The 23,964-nt window shown below is 37.4% G+C and overlaps 2 protein-coding genes across 2 annotated transcripts in view; one reads left to right on the top strand and one right to left on the bottom strand.

Moving 5' to 3' along the window:
- The window catches only part of LOC135701904 (inositol-pentakisphosphate 2-kinase-like), a 422,782-nt gene that overhangs the window by 245,829 nt on the left and 152,989 nt on the right, over positions 1–23,964 (top strand). The window lies entirely within an intron of this gene.
- LOC135701895 (uncharacterized) lies at positions 18,076–18,953 on the bottom strand. The gene is made up of 4 exons (XM_065222840.1): positions 18,756–18,953; positions 18,530–18,694; positions 18,309–18,467; positions 18,076–18,243 (listed from the first exon to the last, which is right to left on the bottom strand). Exons 1-4 carry the CDS (start codon positions 18,810–18,812, stop codon positions 18,076–18,078), a joined length of 549 nt encoding a protein of 182 aa, XP_065078912.1. The 5' UTR covers positions 18,813–18,953.

The following is a 23,964-nucleotide window of genomic DNA, read 5'->3' on the forward strand; positions in this document are numbered from 1 at the left end:
ATAATGTTGAACTAATTTCATAATAAATAGTGGAAATTAAACTTATTCAATTTAGCAATCAAACCTTCATGCCAAACACCGTCGAATGCTTTTTCTATGTCTAGAAGAGCAACTCCAGTTGAGTGGCCTTCAGATTTGTTTGAACGAATTGAATTGGTAACTCTTAATAGTTGATGAGTAGTTGAATGCCCATGGCGAAATCCAAACTGCTCATCTGAAAAAATTGAGTTCGTATTGATGTGAAGCATCATTCTATTTAAAATTATCTTTTCAAAAAGTTTACTTATTGAAGAAAGCAAACTTATTGGACGGTAGCTAGAAGCTTCAGCTGGATTTTTATCTGGCTTCAAAATTGGAACAACTTTAGCATTTTTCCATTTATCAGGAAAGTATGCCAAATGGAAACATCGGTTAAATAATTTTACCAAGAAAGACAAGGTACTCTCTGGGAGTTTTTTGATGAGGATATAGAAAATTCCATCATCGCCTGAAGCTTTCATATTTTGAAACTTTTTAGTTATAGACCTTACTTCGTCCAAATCAGTCCCCCAGGAATCATCAAAAATATTTTCCCGAAAGAAAATATTCAGATAATTTCGAGCAACCTGATTCTGAATAGGACTAGTAAGACCCAAACTGAAATTATGGGAACTCTCGAATTGCTTAGCAAGTTTCTGAGCTTTTTCCAAATTTGTGATCAAAATTTTACCACCTTCTTTAAGCGCTGGAATAGGCTTTTGAGGTTTTTTTTCCAAAATTTTTGTGAGTTTCCAAAAGGGTTTGGAACTTGGGTCTTATTAAGAAATATTATTTTCAAAAGTTTTGTTCCTCAGGACAGATAATTGTTTTTTAATTTGTTTTTGTAAATCCCGCCAGATAACTTTCATGGCAGGATCGCGTGTTCTTTGATATTGTCTCCTACGGACATTTTTAAGACGGATCAAGAGCTGAAGATCGTCGTCTATTATAATTGAATCGAATTTAACCTCGCATTTTGGTACTGAGGCAGCTCTTGCTGCAACTATAGAAGTAGTCAGAGATTCAAGAGCATAATAAATTTAATCTTTGGTTTGCAAAGGAATATTTGGATCGAAGTTATATTCCATAAATGTTCGATATTGCTCCCAATCAGCTCTATGGTAATTGAAAGTAGAGCTGTTGGGATTACAAATTATTTCTTGGGATATTTCAAAAGTTACTGGAAGGTGATCAGAACCGAAGTCAGCATGGGTAACCAATTGGCTACAAAGTTGACATGAATCAGTTATAAGACCATATCAATAGTTGAAGGATTTCTTGCTGAAGAAAAGCATGTGGGCTGCTCGGATATTGAATAGTGTAATAACCTGCAGAACAATCATCAAACAGAATATTACCATTGGAATTGCTTTGAGCATTATTCCATGAGCGGTGTTTTGCATTAAAATCACCAATAATGAAGAATTTAGACCTATGACGGGTAAGTTTCTGAAGGTCACCCTTGAGAAAATTCTTTTGCTGGCCTACGCATTGGAATGGCAAATAGGCAACTATAAACGTAAGTTGTCCAAATTTTGTTTCAACAGAAACTCCCAAAGTTTCAAAAACTTTGGTTTCAAATGAAGAAAGTATTTTGTGTTTGATTCGTCTATGAATAATGATGGCAACGCCACCACAGGGTCCATCAAGACGATCATTTCTATATTATGGTCAGGTCAGGTCAGGTTTAAGGAATGTTTCAGTTATAACGGCAATATGCACGTTATGATTTCTCAAAAAGTTAAATTGCTCGTCTTCATTATCTTTAAGAGATCGAGCATTCCAATTTAAAATATTTAATTTACTGATAACCATTACTGAATTTCAAATTCATGACAATATTTTTCGCAAATGTTACGCCAGTTTGAATAGCATCAAACATGGAGTTAGATTTAAGCATATCAGAAATCATTTCAATTAATGATTTCTGTAAAAATTCCCTCCCCTTGGCTAGTTTTTTAACCTGGACGTTGGTGGGCGGGCCTAATCTTATGCTTCATAGTGGAGCGTTGGAGACGGTTGGTTTAGGTCCGGCATCGTTGGCTCATGCCGTGACAAAATAGCGTCATGAGCATGCGATGAGGATTACTGAGCTTCACCTTTCTGATGAACCATTGCATAAGAGAACCAAAGTTCTAGCCTGAAGTGATAGTATCACACTTGTTACTCCTTTATTTGAAAGCCGCGTTGTAGTACGCTTACGTATAGGCACTGACGTTGGGTGCGATACTGGCGGGTTTTTCCGCAAACCACTCTTATTTTATTTATTTTTACGCAGGTAGATTTATTTGGGCTTGCAAGGGAATTATACTATTGAAATATTTCAGAAAGTGCCCAACAGCGCTGCTTCTATTTGCGTGACAAGCTTTCATTGTTGTTTTCATTGAAGCATTACTCAGGGAACAATGTTAAACACCATATTTGTACATGGTATTGTAACTAATCTTATATGTGCTTCATTTTGATTTGGGATAAGTGTTTGAACTATGGCTCGGGATTTCCACTGTGGCGTGCTTCTATTGTGACATAACCATACGTATTTTTGTGGTGCGACATAGTGAAAACGTGTGAGCGTAGTTGGAGCATATACCCTGTGTAATTAAGAAATCGGCTACGACACTAACTTCAAAGTGAAGCATTTGAGTCACTTGAAGGTGTTACCTGGGACGAACTAAGGTCAAAGTCAAAAACAACTTGAAACACGTTAAATTTTGGATTACATTCACAAGTGCAGGTACTAAATAAAGCATGGCAGATAGATTAGAGATTTACATTATTTATTAAATTAGACTAGAAATCATAATCATCAAACGAACTTAAATAAGAAAATTTGGACAACCTAGTAGCATTAAGTGGATTAACAGAAGAGTTAGGATGCGGAGGGTCCGCTTAGGGAGGCAACTAGCCTTTAAAGCAACTGGCAACTAGCCTTTTCATGTATTGTCTGTTTATTTTGATTATTGCTTTAAAATATCAATTTGGTATATATGTGAAAGGATGAATCAGTGGGAGATGGATTTTCGGTTTCTTTACATTTAGCATCACTATGTGTCATTTCCTCAAAACCCCTCAATAACCGGCCTCTTCAATCCCTTCCTTTTCCCATGGCGTTCAAGTGGTCCGCATAGACTATTCAGCCATTACCCGTCCTTTATCCTCGGCTTTGGATTGACTTGCGCTCCCATTGCCCGACCAAACGCTGCAAAATGAAAATGAAAATGAAGGTCACCCTTGAGAAAACAAAAATTGGGTTGGCCTACGCATTGGAATGGCAAATAGGCAGCTTTAAACGTAAGTTGCCAGGGATTCACCACTGGGCAGTCCTTTCATGACAACCATGAACACACATTCAGTTTTGCTGTCGTAAGTAAAAAATTTGTGCTTCTTCTCAGTAAGATACTTGAGAAGACATTTAAATCCATCCAAGGTTTCAGCCAATACACGACATTCACCCCGACGTCCAATTTGTAATGAAAACTTAACTTTCACCAAGTTCAAAAGTTCCATGCGAAGAGCATGAAAATCGGAAGTGGTTATCACAATAGGGAGAATTTTTTCCTTCTTGGCATTAGCCGGGAAAGTTTACTAGAATTTTTCATTGGATGATGGATCATTCTCATCATCCGTGAGCAAATCAAATTGATTACTCAAATTAATTTCATCAGAAGGGGGATCAAGAGTTTGCCCCTTTCTTTTGCGTTTAGGTGCCATGGCGGCAGTAAATTTTTATTCAAATCGACTTCCAAGCAGATTACTATAAGAATCTGAAGGATCGAAGAGGAATTTTCCAAATCGATATCCAAGAAGGATTACCTCGGGTAGGACCCAAACAAGGATCAAAGAGGAATAAGAGTCAAACAAAGTAGAAAATTTGCAGGTATATTAAGCATTGACAAGTGCTGTTCAAATTTGTTGCAGCTTTAGGTAGCAGTAAATTTTCCTTCAGCAAAAAGCAAATAGATCCGCACGGCAAGAGAGCACGATGTGGACTGTGATGTCTTTCCTTTTTTTACTATTTGATGGCAATTAGTTAAATATCATTCAAGCCATTTGAGGAGCAAGGAATGAATTCCCATTTTTTTGAATACTTTTTTCGACGATTTTTAATTTTAATTCTACTACTTTTGTATCACTCTCACTTAATTTACTTTCATTATAATTTTGAACTATAACAGACACGTATTTCGTTTACTACTTGCAAACTTTTTCAGTGTGTATTCATAGACTAAAAGAAAAAGCATGGCTTATAGTCCTTATAAACGTGTGCATATATGTGTGTTGTAATTTTCAGGTATAGTGTTTGTCGTTAGGGATGTTATGTAGGTAGTCAGTAGTTTATAGTACAAGTACGCGTGTTTTTTTTTATTGAGGTACCTACGTAATTTGTCGTTTTGGCTGGTTGTCTCCGTGTTTCAGGTAATAGTCTAAAAAGCCAGGAATATCCATTTCCTTGTCAATTGATGTGTGTCAGCCACTTTGGATTTGAAATGGCAATAAATACCTTTTCTGCTAAATGTTCTTTAAATCTTGTATCTAAAGTTCTTTTTGTCTGCCCTATGCATACATCGTCACACTGGGAACAGGATATTTTGTAAACTCAAGCTTTTCCTATATCGTTAACTGGGTCTTTAGTGTTTTCTTATCTCATCTTTAGTTGGTTGTTTCTGCTGGTGAAAACAATGCCAATGCCAAATTTTGTCGGTTTATCTAGTAATGGTCTGGTTAAGTTATGGTCGTATCTTGAATGTGATTCAGAGGAATATATTATGGGCTTTGGTGAATTCTATGGGAATCGAATTACGAGGGCAGTTCCAAGGAAATTCTGAGCAAAGCTCCAAAGAAACTCGAAGAACTAAATGATGTAGTGAACTTTAAGAAATATCAAAGGAATTTTGTGTGTTTTCAAGGTATCTTTCAGGGGAATTTTAATATCATTAACCCGTTTTTTTTTCTTCGGTTTGTTTTTTCCGTCGATCTTGTTTTCCGTGCTGAGCACCAATGCTACCGACGTGCCAGGAAGGCAGCTCCCACACCTGGACCCTACCTATCGACCCATCAACTCATGAACCGGGGACCAACGGCTTTACTTCCCATCCGAAGCAAGGCGTGATCAGAGATGTTATGCCTCAGAACATCCCGGCGGCGCCGACTGGGATTGAACCCAGGCCTGCTGGGGTGAGAGGTAATCACGCTTACCACTACACCACCGGCGCCGTTTAGACTAAATTTGTGGTAGCCAGTTGTATGGAAAAGTAAAAAAAATGCTGACTGGAAGAAACATTCCAGATTCAAAGAGAAACTTTTGAGATATCGAACTTAGAATATGTATTAAGGTGATTCCTTAAAGAGTCCCAAAATGGCCGCCATGAAGGCTGATATGCCCTGCCACTTTAGGTTTTCTACAGCACAAATCTCGGATACTCTTGTGACACCGCTCATGAAAGGGGAAACTTCCTGTTTGCTGCACTACAGTAAACCTGAAATTCCAGTTTCATTGTTGTATGTATTGTGAGAGCTGATATTTGTGCTCTTGAAATTTCGAGGTGATAGTGAGGCAAATGTGAAAGAACGTTTCCACAGCAATTAACCGTTAAAGAATTCGATTAATTATTTTAAGGTTCCAATCAAATTCCCGGTTGTATTCGATTCCGGATTAATTTCCGGTTCTCCCGGTTGTTCCGGTTCAGTGGGCACCCTGAAAATCCCACATACAAATCCCGTAAGAGGAATATGCAATTTCCGTTTCAAGTGTCAACCGTGAAACTTTCTCGGTCCCACTGCATGAAACCTATATTTTCAAATAATTGCCAACCTCCAAGTATGTAGGTACTGAAAGAAACTTACCTCGAAAACTCCGATTGCATCATCATCGCCATCATTGTTCTTGTTGTTTTGGATTCCCTGTACCCATGTAGCCAGAAATTCTACGACGCAATTGCGGTTTGAAAGCAAAAAAAAAACACAAAGCCGGCAAAAACCAGCAAGAATCGAAACGAATCGTGCAGGTTCAATAAACCGCTGTTGCCTGATTTCGATGATGATGATGGTTTACTCAACCGAGTTTTTTGCTTGTTGATGTTTGCAATTAATAATATTCTAAAATGAGAAAGGCAGGAGAAAGAAAATCAACGTATGAGTGTTGAGTTGCAGAAAGGAATACCAAATTAGTAGGTAGGGTGGAAAACGGCTTCGGCCCCCGCCGAGACCCTATTCCAAGCATGGGGTAGACAATAACTTCAAACGCTCATTTTTTGCACTATGATGCTTCACATCATAGAGCAACTTCTGGATAGATTTCTGATTAATTTTCTTTAGAAAAATCCCGCCCTTGGAATAGGGTCTCAGGGTGGGGGCTGAAGCCGTCCTCCACCCTATGAAGAGGAAGGTTATATGAAGGTGGTAAGAACTTTCGGGATTGTCTTTTATCTCGCGAGAGTATGGGTGGGGCAAAAAGAGCAACGCCAAGAGTCTCATCGTGAAGAGTAGCCAAAAACAGAGGGCCCAATAAAAATAATCGTTTTGATTCATCAGCAAAAAACATCCGGCTCCAGGGCAGCACTAAAAATAAGTTTGCTGGAAAAAAAGAGTTTCCTAGAACATGAAAACAACAGAGCTCGTCGTTTGAAGATTTTTAGACTGATCTACAATTGGTCTAGGTAGGAAAATAAGTTGCCACTGTAGTGTAATCACTGCTAAATTTATTATTTAAAAAAAATCCATCAACGAGCTGAAAATCGGTAAAATTTCTTCAGATGTTTCTGAAAATTTCTTGAATTACTCAATAAATAATTTATGATACGAATTATTCGACAAGTAACGCCTACAATGTCAACCAACAATCTGTTAGAATCTACATTCGTGCGTAAACATCTTGATCAAGATTGATTTATTGATATTTTCATCAGCATTTGCGGTCCAATTTCCGCTGATCACTTCGAAAATTGCGATCAGAGATATCAAGCTTTAAATTGAGCCAAACACACTCATTACATGCATACAAAAGCAATCCATTTTCCCAGCTGCATCTTCCCGCTCCTCTATCTCTTGGAAGTGTAATTCGATGCCAACATTTCATTAGGGCGAAACTGCTTTGTATTTATACATCAAGGGATTGCTTTATCCATTAGGAATTGAATGCCTCCTACCTTCTAAAGGGAAGTAAAGCCGTTGGTCCGGGCCCATATGTGTTGAATCTATAGGTGTGATATCCTACGCAGGTGTGGAAGCTGCCTTCCTGCACATTCGATTGCCGTCAATGGATAGCAATCGATGTCCGTCGGTGATTGGTACTAGATTGCGGAACAAAGACCGACGTTAAATAAAGGAAGAAGAAGAATTCCTTCTGTTCACGGTACAAAATATTTTCTGGTAGTTTGGGTCAAAAATAAGCGTTTCTTAGTGCAATAAAAAGAGGAATCTAATGGAAGCGGTTTCGTTCTGGTAAAAATATGGGAGATTGGTGTTTCAGTGGCACTTAAAAATATACTAAAAACCCTTAATTTCGCCACAATTTACCCGAAAATGATTCGTGCCGTAAACAACCCCATGGGCATTCATAAAAAAGCTAATGTGTGAATATTCCATAATATCTAGCGGCATTTTGGAATATTGAATTAAAAGATTTTTTTACACCGAATTCTCGTAAATAAAAGCTCACTTCTGCAAACTAAACATACCAACAGGTAGAGGAAAAATTTCCCTACATGACACTGTTGTTAGTTTACATGTGCGAGCTTTTATTCGCGCAAAATCGACGACTAAAGTAATTGTTTACAAAAGTAGTTTCGCCCTTTTGAAATGTTGACGAAAAAGTTTTTACCATCCATCCATCCATCCATAACCAAACGGGAACAGACTAACGAACGGTCCGAGTCTGATTGACAATCATCTTCCATCGGTCGTCGCCAACAACGGGGACAGGATAGAGACACAGGACACGAAAACCGAGCTGTCAGCGCCAACCCAAGCTCCGGGTAGATGACCGATAAACTGACAGATGAACGAACCAGAAACGACGACCATTCAAACCCATATGCACGCGAATGCACGTTGTAGGCACATTTCGCTGGTTCATATATTTTTTTTTATTATTTTAATAGATTGAAGTTAATTAAACACATATTATACCCTGGCAGCTGCTCCCGGAGCGAATGCTCCAACAAACTACGGCTATCGGCAGCGCAGCACTTGATTGATAATGATAAGCGGTTTATGTGTGTGCAGCTGCTGCATTGGGCACTGCACTATGGGCATGTCTCCTTCGAGACCTGCAACTGGCTGCGATTGTAGGTCGCACTTGATTGGCAGCTTAGCGTGCTCTGATGGAATGGAAAATTGATTAAAATGGCTCTCGTAAAAAAAAGTAGACTTATCAGCTGGATGTAAACAAGGCTTGAACAGAGTGTCAGCAAATAGAAGTGAGCTCAACTCAGACTTTCCGTTGCTACATTTTATTGATAGCCACATGGTTCAATCTGAAGATCGCCACGGGGTAGTTCAACGCATCCTGGCACAATTTCAAAACAAAAAATCTTCATTATGATTAGATGGTTTATGATTACTATAGAGTACTCGTTCGATTTTGGCAACATCCCAAAAAAATAGTGTTGTCGAACAATTGTCCACTGTTCCTAGTTCTCTTTATTAATGAGGCTTCCGGCCAAAGGTTGGTTCGTCTAGGGTCTGTCTATTGTTATTTTGGCAACTTACAATACAAGCTTTATGGAGGTTTTAAAGCTTAAGGAAAGTTTGAAATGCTCATAGAAAATTCAATGAAAAATAAAAATTAATAAAATTTATCTAGAAACTTGGTAATTGAAACCAAGTTTCAAGATAAATTCTACAAATTTCTATACATCAGCAATTTTTTTATGAGAAATATGCCTCAAAAGTTCTCACAAATTCGCTCTCTTATCTTCGTTGAAATGTTATTAGAAAATTCTTCAGAAGTCCCTTAAGGCATTTCCATAACCTCAATCTACCTGTGCACCAACTCGAACACCATCCACCAATTTTTTTAAGGAATCCCTAGCGGTTCCTATTCAAAAAGTTGCAAGAAAGACTAAAGCCGAAGAGTTTCGTCCCATCAACATGTTGCACACGTTAGAGAAAAGCTTAGAACTTGTTGTGAAAGACCAGCTGTTAGAGTATTTAAATAGTAATAGTTTGTTGACAACAGACTGCTACTGTTTTTTTATCTGAAACGTGCTTTTGAAACAATTTCTAGGCCCTCTCAATCAAGCGCTTTGGAATTCTGCATATAAATGGTTTGAAAGCTATTTATCTGATAGAACTCAACGGACTGTTTCCAGTCCCGTGGGGAATAACGTTGGAGTGCCCCAGGGAAGTGTATTAGGGCCCCTTTTATTTATTATTGATTACTTGCGACGTGTTTGACGGTTTTGCGACATTATTCTTTTTGCAGATGATACTGTGTCATTCATTGTAGCTAATGATTTAGAAGTTGCTGTCTCACACTTGAATGAAAATTTGCAGTATCTAAGTAGATGGTTGAAGTGTAAGCAGTTAAAATTGAATACAAGTAAAACTAAATTTATGGTAATTTCGCGGAATCGATTAAAAGAGAACGTCACTGTTGTAATTGATGATGAGACTATTGATCGCGTTAGGTAGATGAAATATCTTGGCGTGATTATTGATGACGATTTAGTTATTGCCAGTAAAATAAAGCTATACAAATCTATCATTTAATAGTTGATTTAATAGTAGTCGATTGATTTGAAAACAAAGTAGTCTACAAAGGTTTGAGCGCGAGGCTCGTATTACGGATATAGAGGACTGAATTTAACATTTGATAAAAAAAATTCAATTTTGAAGCTTATTTGAAAGATACCTTGAGTTAGTAGTAAGCTTTCTGTCAAATGTTGGGGGTTCGTGAGCATTCCTGACATTGCTGAAAATTATGAAAGTATCAGATTGCAAGGTTGCTAGTGCAATAGAATGCTTTGTTGATTGTTCATTAACTCTTGATTGCTTGTAATACTTATGAATATTTTAGGTGTACAAAAATGCGAACTAAGAGGTGGACTCCTGAGCTTTTCCACATTTATATAGCTGTGAAGCAACTGTAAACTCTAGAGGAAATTTATATCTGTAACTGTAACCAGTTCGATTTTGTTTGCTATGGTTAAAATGTCATATTTAGTTATTTAAATCGTCCAGCTCAAACCTTTGTAGGGGTAAGAGGTGGGACCATCATCATAATCACCATCAGCAACTCTCATAGCATAAACAATTTTCAAAATATTGCTTGCAATGGATAGATATCGAGTAAACTAGAAGATTAAGTGAATATGGCATTAAATATGGTGAACGTTGGTGCACAGATAAAAAATGAGGTTACGGGACGCCACTGCTCTTCAGAATTACCTACGTAGCCTGCTTTTAACCCATTAACGCCTAGTTATCTTTGTGTAGATCAGCATTTTTTTCTTTTACCATGTCTTCGCAGAAATTAGCGTTAGCGTTAGCGTTGTTATGATATACTTCGTAGATTGGATATTAGCGACACTCACGTCTCTTCTGAAATTCTCAGTTAGACTACTTTCAGGAATAATGCTGAGGAGTAAACATTGGTTCCAATCTAAACAAGAGTAACAGAAGCATGACTGTCGCTATTCCCGGCCACGCCCATCTTTACCATAACTAGGGATAGGGAAGGAAATGTTGATGTAGTACTTACTTAACGAGAGGCCACCGACTTAGCGACACCCTCATAAGTGCTACGGAGTTAAAGGGTTGGGTAGGGAATTCGGTTAGGATTCACCTCAAGTTGGAGATGCAACCATAAGTATGTATTGTTTATTTGTTGTATATTTAATCTCTCGATAGCCGGCTATCGAAAGAACACATTAATTTTGTTTAGTTATAATGAATTTTAAGAGTCATGACGGAGAGCTTGGGATTAAACCCATGATTTTCTGCTCAGTAAGCAAAAACGATCCCTCCAAGGTCATCGAGCATCTCAGAACCATAACGCTTCGCGACAATACAGGACTACGTTTTCGCTTGATATGCAAATAGTTTCCGAGGTTAATGACCATGTCTTCACAGAAACTAGGACCATAAACTATGTTTTCAATATGACTAGACTAATCCTTGGAATATCCTCAACATCTTGTTTTCAAATAGTGTGAGAATAATCTTTTGGTCACTCCAGGAAAAACCGCGCATTGTCGAAAGGCCAAAAACGAGTTGGGCGTAACGGGTTAATGACAACGGCGCCGGTGGTGTAGTGGTAAGCGTGATTACCTCTCACCCCAGCAGGCCTGGGTTCAATCCCAGTCGGCGCCGCCGGGATGTTCTGAGGCATAACATCTCTGATCACGCCTTCCTTCGGATGGGAAGTAAAGCCGTTGGTCCCCGGTTCATGAGTTGATGGGTCGATAGGTAGGGTCCAGGTGTGGGAGCTGCCTTCCTGGCACGTCGGTAGCATTGGTGCTCAGCACGGAAAACAAGATCGACGGAAAAAAAACAAACCAAAGGAAAAAAAAAAAAAAAAACAAATTTAGTCTAAGATCCTCAAACATTTAGCAATGTCCCAGGGTCTGCCATTTAGAATATTTTTTGCTAATTTTAGAACTTTGAAATCCTTTAATGTCACAGAATCTAGAACATTTTTCCAATTCTGGTATATAGAATGCACGTCCATAAGTGATATTTTTTCGATCTCACATTCCTTACTGTTACATTTTTTAAAATTTGTTGTCGCATATTGTCTAACAGATTTCTAAGACCAGGTCTTTGAAATTTGTTCTCAATCGAGGATTAAAACTTTGAATTTTTGTTAATCCTGTATTTTAAATTAACTATATAATTCCTTTGGAACTTATCTCAGAATATTTTTACAGTTTTCTCAAGCATTTGTTTGGAATGATTCCAAAATGTTATTAGAGTTTGTTCTGCTTTCAGGACTCCCGTCAGCAATCTTAGAATTCTGTATTGGATTGTATAGGAATTTTCTCCATAACAGTATCGCAATTCTGTGCAAAATGCTTTAGAAATTCCTTCTGGAATTCTCTTGAAATTCACTCAACCTTTATCTTCGTATTCTTAATAATTCTCACGTGAATTTGCTTTAATTTTTTTTCTCCTTATTTTTCTTTACAATTCGCTTTGGTATATTATTCGGATATTTCTTGGTATGCCATTTAAATTTAGAAAAGTACACTCACAACATTTCCTTGGAGCTCACTTCAGGAATTTTCTTCAGAATTTTCTTAAATTTTTTTCTCAGTATGCTCTTGAGAGACTCTCTTGAATTTTCTTGAAACTCTCCTTAGAATTCTGTTGGAGATTTGTTTGGAAATATGCTCAAAATTTCCTGCCAAACCCTCCCAAAAACATTAAATTCCCTCAAAATTCGTATGAATTCTTTTACGAATTCTCATGAAGATATCTTCAAACTTTAAATTCTGCTATGAATATTATGAGCTATATTTTTAATTATATTCCCTTGGAATTGTTAGCGATAGTTTCGAGGAGCTCTTCTCCAAATTCCCTTCCGATCTCTGAAATTCCTTTCGATTTGCTGTTCCTTGAAATTCTACTCATAATCCCCATAATACAGTAACCCCTCCATATATGCGGTGGTGGTTACCACCTACCCACCGCTGTTTCTCTGGTGTTATTTTTCTAATTACGCTGATTTTTTGCATGTGATTAGTATCAACCATAACTAGTTATCTACAGAAAATCAGTTCAATTGGTTGAAGGACAGCCGAGAAATAGCAGTGGGTGGACGTTGCCAACCACCGCTTATATAAAGTGGTTACTGTAGTCTCTCCAGAACTATCTTGGCACTCTTCTTCTTTTAATTTTCTCTAAATACTTCCCAAAATTACCTGAGATTGCTAGTCAAATTTCATTGGAATTGTTTCCAGAACCACTAAAGAATTTTCACTAAAATTCCTCTACAACTCTCCTCAATTTATTTGCCTTTCTCATCATATTTTAATGCTTCAAAGTTTTAGAATCCTAAAATGTTGTCCATGTCCATGATCCATGATTTTTTTTTAATCTGAGTTCTTTGAAATACGCAATAATTGAAGTAAATATTATCGCAAAGATGATGAATTCGGGAAAATGGTCTAGCCTCAAAATCTTGAAAATTTTCTCGTAGACTTGGGTACTCAATCTAGTACCACTTGTCCAGGGCATTCGATTTGACTGCTCTTGGGCTGCAGATTCTTGAATGTGAAACTTAAGGAAAATTCCAATGTAGTTCTGTGTGGAATTCCAAGGGAATCATGAGTAGGATTCAAAGGAAATTTCCAAGAGAATTCTGAGAAGGATTCCAAGGCATTCCCTATGACAATTCCAAGAGAGTTCTGACAAATATTTCAAAGTAATTTTCAGCGAACTCTAAGGGATTTGTAAGGAGAACTTAAACTGATTTGTCAAGAGAACTCCAACTACTTTCTTTTCAAACCTGAAAAATCCCGGAAAACCTTCAATCTGCATAGACTTTTATTTTACTTGGAAAACCTGGAGTTCTTAGGGAATTTTCAAATTATTTTATCAAGCAAACAATAAATTGAAGTACGCCAGAGAAACTTCGCAGATATTTCAAAGTATTTCATAATACAATCAACTTTATCTTCCGTTTTTAGTCAAGGTTAATACTCATTTCAGCTAAAATAATGTTTTTCGGAATAATAAAACCAAAAAATGGTATGATGACATGTTTTACTTGTAACTTACAAGAAGAGGTCACACAGTATGCGTTTGAAACATAAAAGGGCCTGTTCATAAACTACGTAGACAGTTTTTTGGGATTCTTGACCCCCCCCCCCTCCCCCTGCGTAGACAATTGCCCATACAAAATTTTTAAAATTTGTATGGACCGTGGATAATTGTCAACCCCCCCCCCCCCTAAACTGTCTACGTAGTTTATGGACAGCCCCAAACCTGTACATTTAGCTTTCTATGAGACACAATCAGCAATTTGCTGAGTGAGTGAGTGAGTGAGTGAGTGAGTGAGTGAGTGAGTGAGTGAGTGTGTGAAAAATCGCTGATTGTGACGCTCATGAAGTGAAATAAACAGGTTTAATATGTCAAACACATTCTTTGCAACCTCTTCTTGTATTTTACGTATTAAAAATATGATCATAGCATCTAATTATTTCATAATTTAATAAAAAACATTGTTTTAGCTGAAATGAGTATTTGCAACCTTGTTTTTAGTTACTCTTACTCTTTGAATGAAATAATGCCGAAGTGGATTTATCTTTTCAAGAATCTGGAACGAAAATAAATATTCAAAACTACGGACATAAAATGAATTCCTAAAACCCAGATTTCAAACAAATTAAGGACCTTGCAAAAGGTTCAAAGCTTACCAAATTTAATGAATAAATATTATAGGAATTTCCTAAGATCTCAAGGGAATTCAGAGGAAAATATAAGAGGATTATTTTTTAGGAAAATGAAATCTGAGGATTCCTTTCAGGTTATTTCTGAGAAACTTCATACTACAGGTGAAACGTAAGGAGAATTCCAAGGTAGTTAGAGCGGTAGGGGAGAGGCTTCCTCCGGTTTTCTGTATTTAAACTAAAATATCGTAGCTATTCTACAATAAAGTCAACCCTTCATATATCGATGTTCTATATCTTGATATGTGGCCACTTTGGTCAGTCCTGGTCGGTCCCTTCAAGCGATCTAGTATTTTTTTGCCTTGATTTGTTTTCCGTCGATCGTGTTTTCTGTACTGATGAGTACCCATTCTACTGACGTCAGGAAGACATCATCTCATGGACCGGGTGATCAAAGATTTTATGCCCCAGAAAATCCCGGCGGTGCCGACTGGAACTTACCCAGGCCTGCTGCGGGGAGAGGTAATCAAGCTTACCACTACACCACTGGCGCCGCTTTTAAGATCCACTTGAATGTGAAGCGAATCAGACATGAAGCATTTGGAATCACTTGAAAATAAAATGAATTCAAACTGAAAAGTTTGGAATCGCTTGAATATGAAGTGAACCAGACTTGAAAAGTTAAGAATCACGTGAAAACACTACCAGTCATAAGCTTGGAATCGCTCTGAAAAGTATTGCAACACACACTAGCATGACCCCATTCTATATAGTTTAAAACCACGTTGGAAAGTACTGAATCACTTCAGGAGTGTTCAGGATCATTAAAAAAACTGAATAACTCCAGGAAAGTCCTGAATTACTTAAGAAAAGATCGGAATCACTTCAGAAAGAACTGATTCACTTATGAATTGTTTGAAATAAGTTCATTAAGGTACTGAATCACTTTAGAAAAGATTTCAATCATTTCGGAAGGCACTGAATCAGAAGAGTGTTGAATCACTTCGGAAAGTGTTTAATCGATTCAGCAAAATTTAGAATCACTTGAAAGTACTGAATCTCTTTCGAAATGTTCGAAAACACTTCAGAATAGGTAGGAATTATTTCAGAATTTTTTGACAAGTTTGAAATCACTTCCGCAAGTACTGACTCACTTCGAATAGAAATAAATCACTTAAGAAAATTTTGGAATCACTTCAGAAAAGTTCAGAATCTCTTCATAAAAGTTCGAAATCACTTCGGAAAGTATTGAATTACTTTGGAAATTTTGGAATCACTTTGGATAGTAATGAATCATTCCAAAAAAGTTTGTTATCACTTCCTCAGGTACTGCACCACTTTGGAAAGCACTGAATCATTTAAGAAGAGTTTGGAATCACTTCAGAAAAAAACTGAATAACTTCTGAAAAGTTCGGAATCACTTCGGAAGTTACTCATACAATTTCATAATTACTCTGGAAAGTACTTAATCAGTTCATAAAATTTTGAAAACACATCTGCAAGTACTGAATCAACTTCTGCAGGTACAGAATCACTTCAGAAAGTACTGAATCATTTCAGAATAATTTGGAATCATTTCAAAAAGTCCTGAATCTCTTCAGCAGAAATTGGACACACTACAAAAACTGAATCGCTTCATACAAGTTCAAAACCACGTTGAAAAGTACTGAATCACTTCAGAAGTGTTCAGGATCATTTAAAAAACCGAGTGACTCCAGGAAAGTACTGAATTACTTAAGAAAAGGTCAGAATTACTTCAGAAAGTCCTGAATTACTTCTGGATGGTTTGGAATAAGTTCATAAAGTACTGAATTACTTTAGAAAAAAAAATCAATCATTTCGGAAAGCACTGATTCACTTCAGAAGAGTTTTAAATCCATTCGGAAAGTGGTTAAATGATTCTGAAAATTTTTCAATCCCTTCTGAAAGTAATGAATCTCTTTAGAAATGTCCGGAATCACTTCGGAAAGTACTGAACCACTTCAGAAAAGATTGGAATTATTTCATAATTTTCTGATGATTTTGAAATCATTTCCGCAAGTACTGATTCACTTCGAATAGGAATAAATCACTTAAGAAAAGTTTGGAATCACTGCAGAGAGGTCTGAATCACTTTAGATAAAATCGGAATCACTTTGGATAGTATGGAATTATTCCAAAAAAGTTTGTTATCACTTTCTCAAGTACTCCATCACTTTGGAAAGCACTGAATCATTTAAGAAGAGTTTGGAATCACTTCAGTAAGAACTGAATAACTTCTGAAAAGTTCGGAATCACTTCGGAAGATACTCAAACAATTTCTAATAAAGAAAAAAAAAAAAAAAAAAAAAATCAAACAATTTCGTTGAGTTTTGAATCACTTCGGAAAGTGTTGAATTGACTCCGAAAAATTTAGAATCACTTCTGAAAGTTTGAATGTGTATCTCTTTAGAAATAATCGGAATCACTTCAGAAAAGATTGGAATTATTTCAGAATTTTTGGAAGATTTTGAAATCGATTCAGAAAGTATTAAATTACTTTAGAAATGTTGGAATTATTTTGGATAGTAATGAATTATTCCAAAAAAGTTTGTTATCACTTCCTCGACTACTGCATCACTTCAGAAGAGGTTTGAATCACTTCGGAAAGTGTTGAATTGACTCAGAAAAATTTAGAATCGCTTCTGATAGCACTGAATCTCTTTAGAAATATTCGGAATCACTTCAAAAAAGATTGGAATTATTTCAGAATTTTCTGAAGATCTTGAAATCTCTTCAGAAACTATTAAATTACTTTAGAAATTTCGGCATTATTTTTGATAGTATGAATTATTCCAAAAAAGTTTGTTATCTTTTCCTCGTGTACTGCATCACTTTGAAAATCACTGAATCATTTAAGAAGAGTTTGAAATCACTTCAGAAAAAAAACTGAATAACTTGAGAAAAGTTCGCAATCATTTCGGAAGGTACTGCATTTTTTCATACAATTTCGTTATTACTCCGGAAAGTACTTAATCAATTCATAAAAGTTTGAAATCACATCTGCAAGTACTGAATCACTTCTGCAGGTACTGAATCACTTCAGAAAGTTCTGAATCTCTTCAGAAAAAAATCGAAAACATTTCGAAAAGTACTGAATCGCTTCGGAAAGCATTGATTTGCTTTAGAACTTTTGGAATAACTTCGGAAAGTACTGAATCGTTTCAGTAAAGTTCGGAACTTCTCCGGAAAGTACTGATTCTGATACTAGTACTGATGAAAGTAATAAAATATTGAAATCACTTCCACAAGCACTGAATCGCTTCGGAAAATACTGAATCACTTCAGAAAAGTTTTATTCATTTCAGAAAGTTCGGACGTAGTGACAGAAATCCGAACGTCCACCTTCCGAACGCCTTTGATTTTCTGAACTACTTTGGTGACTTCCTTGAGATAAAAAAACCAAAAATGCAAAAAATGTCATGCACACTAGCGCCATGCAGCGACTGAATTTCGAACCAAACTGTCTACCTTTCAGACGTCCTTGGCCTTCTGAACAACTTCACTCATTTTAATCTATCTTGAGCAGTTGGTGGTCATTATGGAAATAAATATCCAATTCCCAATTTCCCAAATATCAAACTTGCAATACTATTTGGGTCCAATCCGTATGTCAATAATTAGTTTGTAGAACTACCGTCACCATGATATTGAATTTATTAATTTATTCCACCATCTATAATGTTACAATTTGTGATCGCAACATTCACACCTCCGTGATACTAACCGGAGTCATAAAGCACTCCTTCGCCGGTAGCCCCCGGCGAGTGGTAATGATTTCGTGGTACACTTGCCACTCACCGACAAAATTCGGTGGGATGTTGAATAGCTCTCCTGGATTGCCGATATTGATCATGTCCATGTGTTCTTCGTACTGCAAGTTCAAATTGGTATGCTACAGCCCTTAAACTACCGATAGAAAATACAAGCTGTCGTTACCCCTTTTTTGAACGGACAATCAGCCTTGCGCAGCTTGCTCGTCACTGGATACCAGATTTCGCTGGGCTGCAGTAGTGCCGGGCACAGGTCCAGAACTTCGCGACTCATTATACCTGGAACCCATTGTCCTCGTTCCAACCGTTTCGTGTTCATTCGCCACTGGGAAAATGTTATTAGATTTAAAAGTTGTCCAACCAGAGCTACAAGTCTTCCCCACATACCCTTGTAGGACTCCCGTAGTCTTCATTGTAGTAAATGGTTCCATTCACCGTCAGCGATCCATCGTCCTCGGTTATAATTTGCATATGCGAGATGTCAACTTTGGGAAGCGGTGCACCCGTGCCACACTCGCGAAGATCGTCGTCGATGATGATGGTAACGGTGGCCTTTGAATTATTAGGAAATTGAAGTTCTTTCATGAGAATCCGAAGAAAATCAAATAATTACTTGAGTTGAAGAGAAAAGAAGCACCACAGTTAGGCAGTAGACTGCATTTAACGCCATGTTATTGGTTCACTTTGGGCTTTGCAAATGACGTGTTTATGCCGTGCAGCAGCTCTAATTATAGGTTTCTGACTTGTAAGTTTAATTAGTTGATTGAATCGGTGCTTTTGTTTTACATTGTTTTGGATTAATTTTGCATCTATAAAGTTATTGGACCTTGTTAGCAGAAGCCGATTGATGTGTTTGATTTTAATATTAGCTTTTGGAAAACAAAACTCTGTTAAAATACTGTAGTTGTCTATGTAACTGTCCTGGCCGATTACTCACCTCAGATTTGCTTATTATTTTACAACTCATTGTTGTTGTTGAGCTTACTCTACCCACTGGAACTCCTCTCGCGGTACACACCGTTTCATTTACAACCGGTGCTGGTGGTTGGAGACATCGATTGAATATACAATTTAAAAGCAAATCTACACTTAGTAACCAGTTGATCAGCAACCGGCTGCTGGTGTGCAGAAAATGAACGTAGGTTGGTTGCAATCGTTTTGCTCTACCACTTCGAACCAGGAAGGATAATTCGAGAAAGACATGATGGGATTATGCGAGCTGGGCTAACAGCAAAATCGATAAACTTCCGCGACAGATTAACAGCGCTATGTGCGGTGGGATGCTAATGGTCGAGAGTTGTTTTTAGTTCGCCGAAAACAGGCAGACAACGTAAACTAGCGAACAGTAGGGTGAAGCTTGTCGTAATTGAAATTATTTTTATAATATTTATTTTTGATTAGCAGAGAGATTTCCTCAACTGTAATGCATTGGAAAATCTGGGTATGAAAATTTCGAGCATCTCAACACCCTCCAAATCGCGACTAGAGCCTTATTTATGGAGATAAATCGATTTAAAGGCTTGGGAAACCCACCGGTCGACAAATAATGATTTATGAAATATTTTATACTGTGAAATTTTGGTATGAAAATTTTGAGCATCTCAACACCCCCCAAATCGCGATTAGAGCCTTATTTAAGGAGATAAATCGATTTAAAGGTTTGGGAAACCCAGCGGTCGACAAATAATGATTTATGAAATATTTTATGCTGAAAAATTTTCGTATGAAAATTTTGAGCATCTCAACACCCCCCAAATCGCGATTAGAGCCTTATTTAAGAAGATAAATCGATTTAAAGTTTTGGGAAACCCATCGGTCGACAAATAATGATTTATGAAATGTTTTATACTGGGAAATTTTGGTATGAAAATTTCGAGCAGCTGACCACCCCCCAAATTGCAATTAGAGCCATATTTAAGGCGATAAATCGATTTAAAGGTTTGGGGAACCCATCGGTCGACAAATAATGATTTATGAAATGTTTTATACTGGGAAATTTTGGTATGAAAATTTTTGCGAGCATCTCAACACCCCCCAAATCGCGATTAGAGCCTTATTTAAAGAGATAAATCGATTTAAAGGTTTTGGGAAACCCATCGGTCGACAAATATGTATGAAAATTTCGAGCATCTCAACACCCCCCAAATCGCGATTAGAGCCATATTTAAGAAGATAAATCGATTTAAAGGTTTGGGAAACCCACCGGTCGACAAATAATGATTTATGAAATGTTTTATACTGGGAAATTTTTGTAAGAAAATTTCGAGCATCTCAACACCCCCCAAATCGCGATTAGAGCCATATTTAAGAAGATAAATCGATTTAAAGGTTTGGGAAACCCACCGGTCGACAAATAATGATTTATGAAATGTTTTATACTGGGAAATTTTGGTATGAAAATTTCGAGCATCTCAACACCCCCCAAATCGCGATTAGAGCCATATTTAAGAAGATAAATCGATTTAAAGGTTTGAGAAACCCATCGGTCGACAAATAATGATTTATGAAATGTTTTATACTGGGAAATTTTTGTATGAAAATTTCGAGCATCTCAACACCCCCCAAATCGCGATTAGAGCCTTATTTAAGGAGATAAATTGATTTAAAGGTTTGGGAAACCCACCGGTCGACAAATAATGATTTATGAAATATTTTATACTGGGAAATTTTGGTGTGAAAATTTTGAGCATCTCAACACCCCCCAAATCGCGATTTGAGCCATATTTAAGGAGATAAATCGATTTAAAGGTTTGGAAAACCCACCGGTCGACAAATAATGATTTATGAAATATTTTATACCGGGAAATTTTGGTATGAAAATTTCGAGCATCTGAACACCCCCCAAATCGCGATTAGAACCGGGGAGATAAATCGATTTAAAGGTTTGGGAAACCCACCGGTCGACAAATAATGATTTATGAAATATTTAATACTGGGAAATTTTGGTATGAAAATTTCGAGCATCTCAACACCCCCTAAATCGTCATTTGAATCATATTTGAGGAGATAAATCGATGTCTGCTATGTAAAAACATTCAATTTTCGGAATTGATAATCAATTAATCAACTAATCAAATGGAAATCGAACACCACTACTTTTGAAAGATTATTCTTTTGATCTGCTGGTATCTCTTCATCAGTAAACGATGCAACATCTGTGGTAACTGTTTGAGCGTGAATTTGCATAAGCAAACATTTGCTGTTGTCTACTAGTACCTAGTAAGATTTGAATAACAATCTGGAAGTCAAACCAATCGCCTCGGTTTGCTTACCAAATTGACCCGCGATGTTTCGAAATGCAGAACAACACCACCGGTTCATTCGCAATTCAAGTAACTTTTCAATTCCATTCTGGTTTCGCTCCAGTTAGAAGCAAACAAGCACACCGCCGGCCGACCGACCGGAATGGAATTCTACCGTATTCCGCAGCGCTCCGCCTCCGATTGGGTGCGATTTGCATTACACATGGGCACTGTTCTTGGTAATGCTGTTGTTGTCATAGAAAGCTCCCCAGCTTGCACAAATTTGACTATATTAAACCCACGTCGATCGTCGGCTCCGCGGTGATAGGTGCGCCATGGCCCCGGTAAGTGCACTCCACGGCAGCGAACTCTCTAGCGAGCGGCGCCCACTCCAACCGACGACTGTGAGTTGGCAACCAAAGCTGAATCGTGCGCTGCGCCGGGGACTACTACAATGACAAAGAAGAAAGCGCCAACTAGAAAATAAATGCTGATGGAGATTTACAATGGATGAAATTGCAAATTCAATTAGGTATTGTTATTCGCAATCGGTTTTGAAAAAAATAGCACAACCCACACGGCCTCCGGAACAAACTTTACCTATTGCGGGTTGAAAAGCAGCGAGTCCAGACAAGCGGAGACTGATAAATACGAATCGGTGAAAGAGATTCACGACAGTAGAAACCAACAGAAAATCCTAAAAGGATGACCTTAGGTCCAGTCGTTTCCAAGGAATGTGAGGAACCAGCAGTACACGGCTCTAAAAATAAGCATTTCAAAAATCTGTTTCTGCACTACAACAAAACCGTCCGTCGTCGTCGTCGAAAATCATCATATTTCACTTCATTTCAAGCGTCAACAAATTTGACACCACCCCTTCATCATCATCCATTCTGAATCTATAAGCCAAACCTGTAGCTCTCGGCTCCTCTCGGGTTCATCAGTCGCGATCAATGCCCCGTCGTCGGCAGAATAACTGTATTTCAAGCAGAGAGTTGTCTTACTCGCTGCAAGCAAACAAGCAGCACTCGCTACAGATTTGGTCAAGTCACACCACACTCACATGTATGAGGCAAATATACCTCGGAAATGGGCGATGAATTTATTAAAAATTAACACTTGGTTCTCCTTCACAGCACATTTCATGCGCCAAATCGGCATTAGCATTCAGTTTGTAAGTTGCCGAAATTCGTAGATTATACTGGTCCTATGGACTTCCCGTCGGTTACCGCTTATACACCAGTTTGGGATTAATCATTGGCTCTGGGATGGAAATGCTGCGATCGAGAACTGCCCTGGTTACGTCCTTGAAACTGATCTCATTGATTGGTGGAACTGAACATAAACAAAGTTGAATTCTTTGGAGGTGAAAATGTGTTTTTAACAATGTTAGAATAATGCAAAAGTTGAGAAATTCTTTGCTTAACAAAATGAATTTTATGATTTTCCAATAGGTATTTTAATGATTTAGGGGTAATGGCTCTAATGTTGGCCTATGGATCTTAAATTGGGACCATTGCTAAAAATCTGCTATTTATCAATTTTATCTAGATGCACGCGTCATTGGGACGGTACCAATGGATATTTTTGGTTGTTATTGAAAATTTAGTCGATTACTGAATCTATGTATGGGCCCAAATTAGGGGCATTTAGGCCGATATAACATCCATTTCCCCTGCCAATGTATGTAGCAGAAGCTGTAAACGGCTTACAGCTTTTTAAACGTATAAGAGGAAGCTTATTGCCCAAAAAACGTTTTTAGTTTTCCAAAAATATTGGAAAAATAGAGGAAATGGATGTAATGTCGGCCTAAATGCCCTTAATTTGGACCCATACATAGATTCAGTAATCGACTAAATTTTCAATAGCCACCAAAAATATTCATTAGTACCGTCCCAATGACGCGTTTATCTTGATAATATTGATAAATAGCAGATTTTTAGCGATGGGCCCAATCGTAGATCCATATGCCAACATTAGACCCATTTCTCCTATTTTTCCAATATTTTTAGCCAAATTAAAACATTCCACTTTTTTATCGGTAAGCTTCCCAGTTGAATAAGTGTTTACGCTAGTGTTTCAGAATCAATTAGTCAAACAGAGCGAGTGTTTACCAAAAGAAAGACATGCTCTTTTTGATGCCTAACCCGTACGATGTACGCGGAGATTTAAAGTGTGTTTTCAAATCTACAGGCAAAGAGTGTGCGTTTGACTTGCATTTCGCTCATTTTCAACTTCTATTCAATTTTCGTACTGCCGTTCTCTCACCGAACTATCTACCTACCCTCTTCTAAGATCATTCTCTTGCTAATAAATTTCACACTAAAGCTTCATGTTAGATAGCATTTCCAACCAACTAGGAAAATCGCAAACTTCGCGTATGAAGTAACATAAAAACACTTTGAATGTAATTCTTTTCAGAATTTCCATGGTAATAATTTCCTTCAAATTCTACTCTTGAAATTCTCCTTAAACTTATCAGCAAATTCTTTTGGAATTCGCCTCGTACTCAATCTGAAATTGATTTGAAAATATCTTAAAAATTTACTTCGCTTTAGAATTTCTGTGAAACTATCATGA

This window comes from Ochlerotatus camptorhynchus, unplaced genomic scaffold, assembly GCF_037179485.1.
Source record: "Ochlerotatus camptorhynchus isolate MF236.1 unplaced genomic scaffold, CSIRO-AGI_Acam_v1.1 ptg000179l, whole genome shotgun sequence".
NCBI classification, from domain to species: Eukaryota; Metazoa; Arthropoda; class Insecta; order Diptera; family Culicidae; genus Ochlerotatus; species Ochlerotatus camptorhynchus.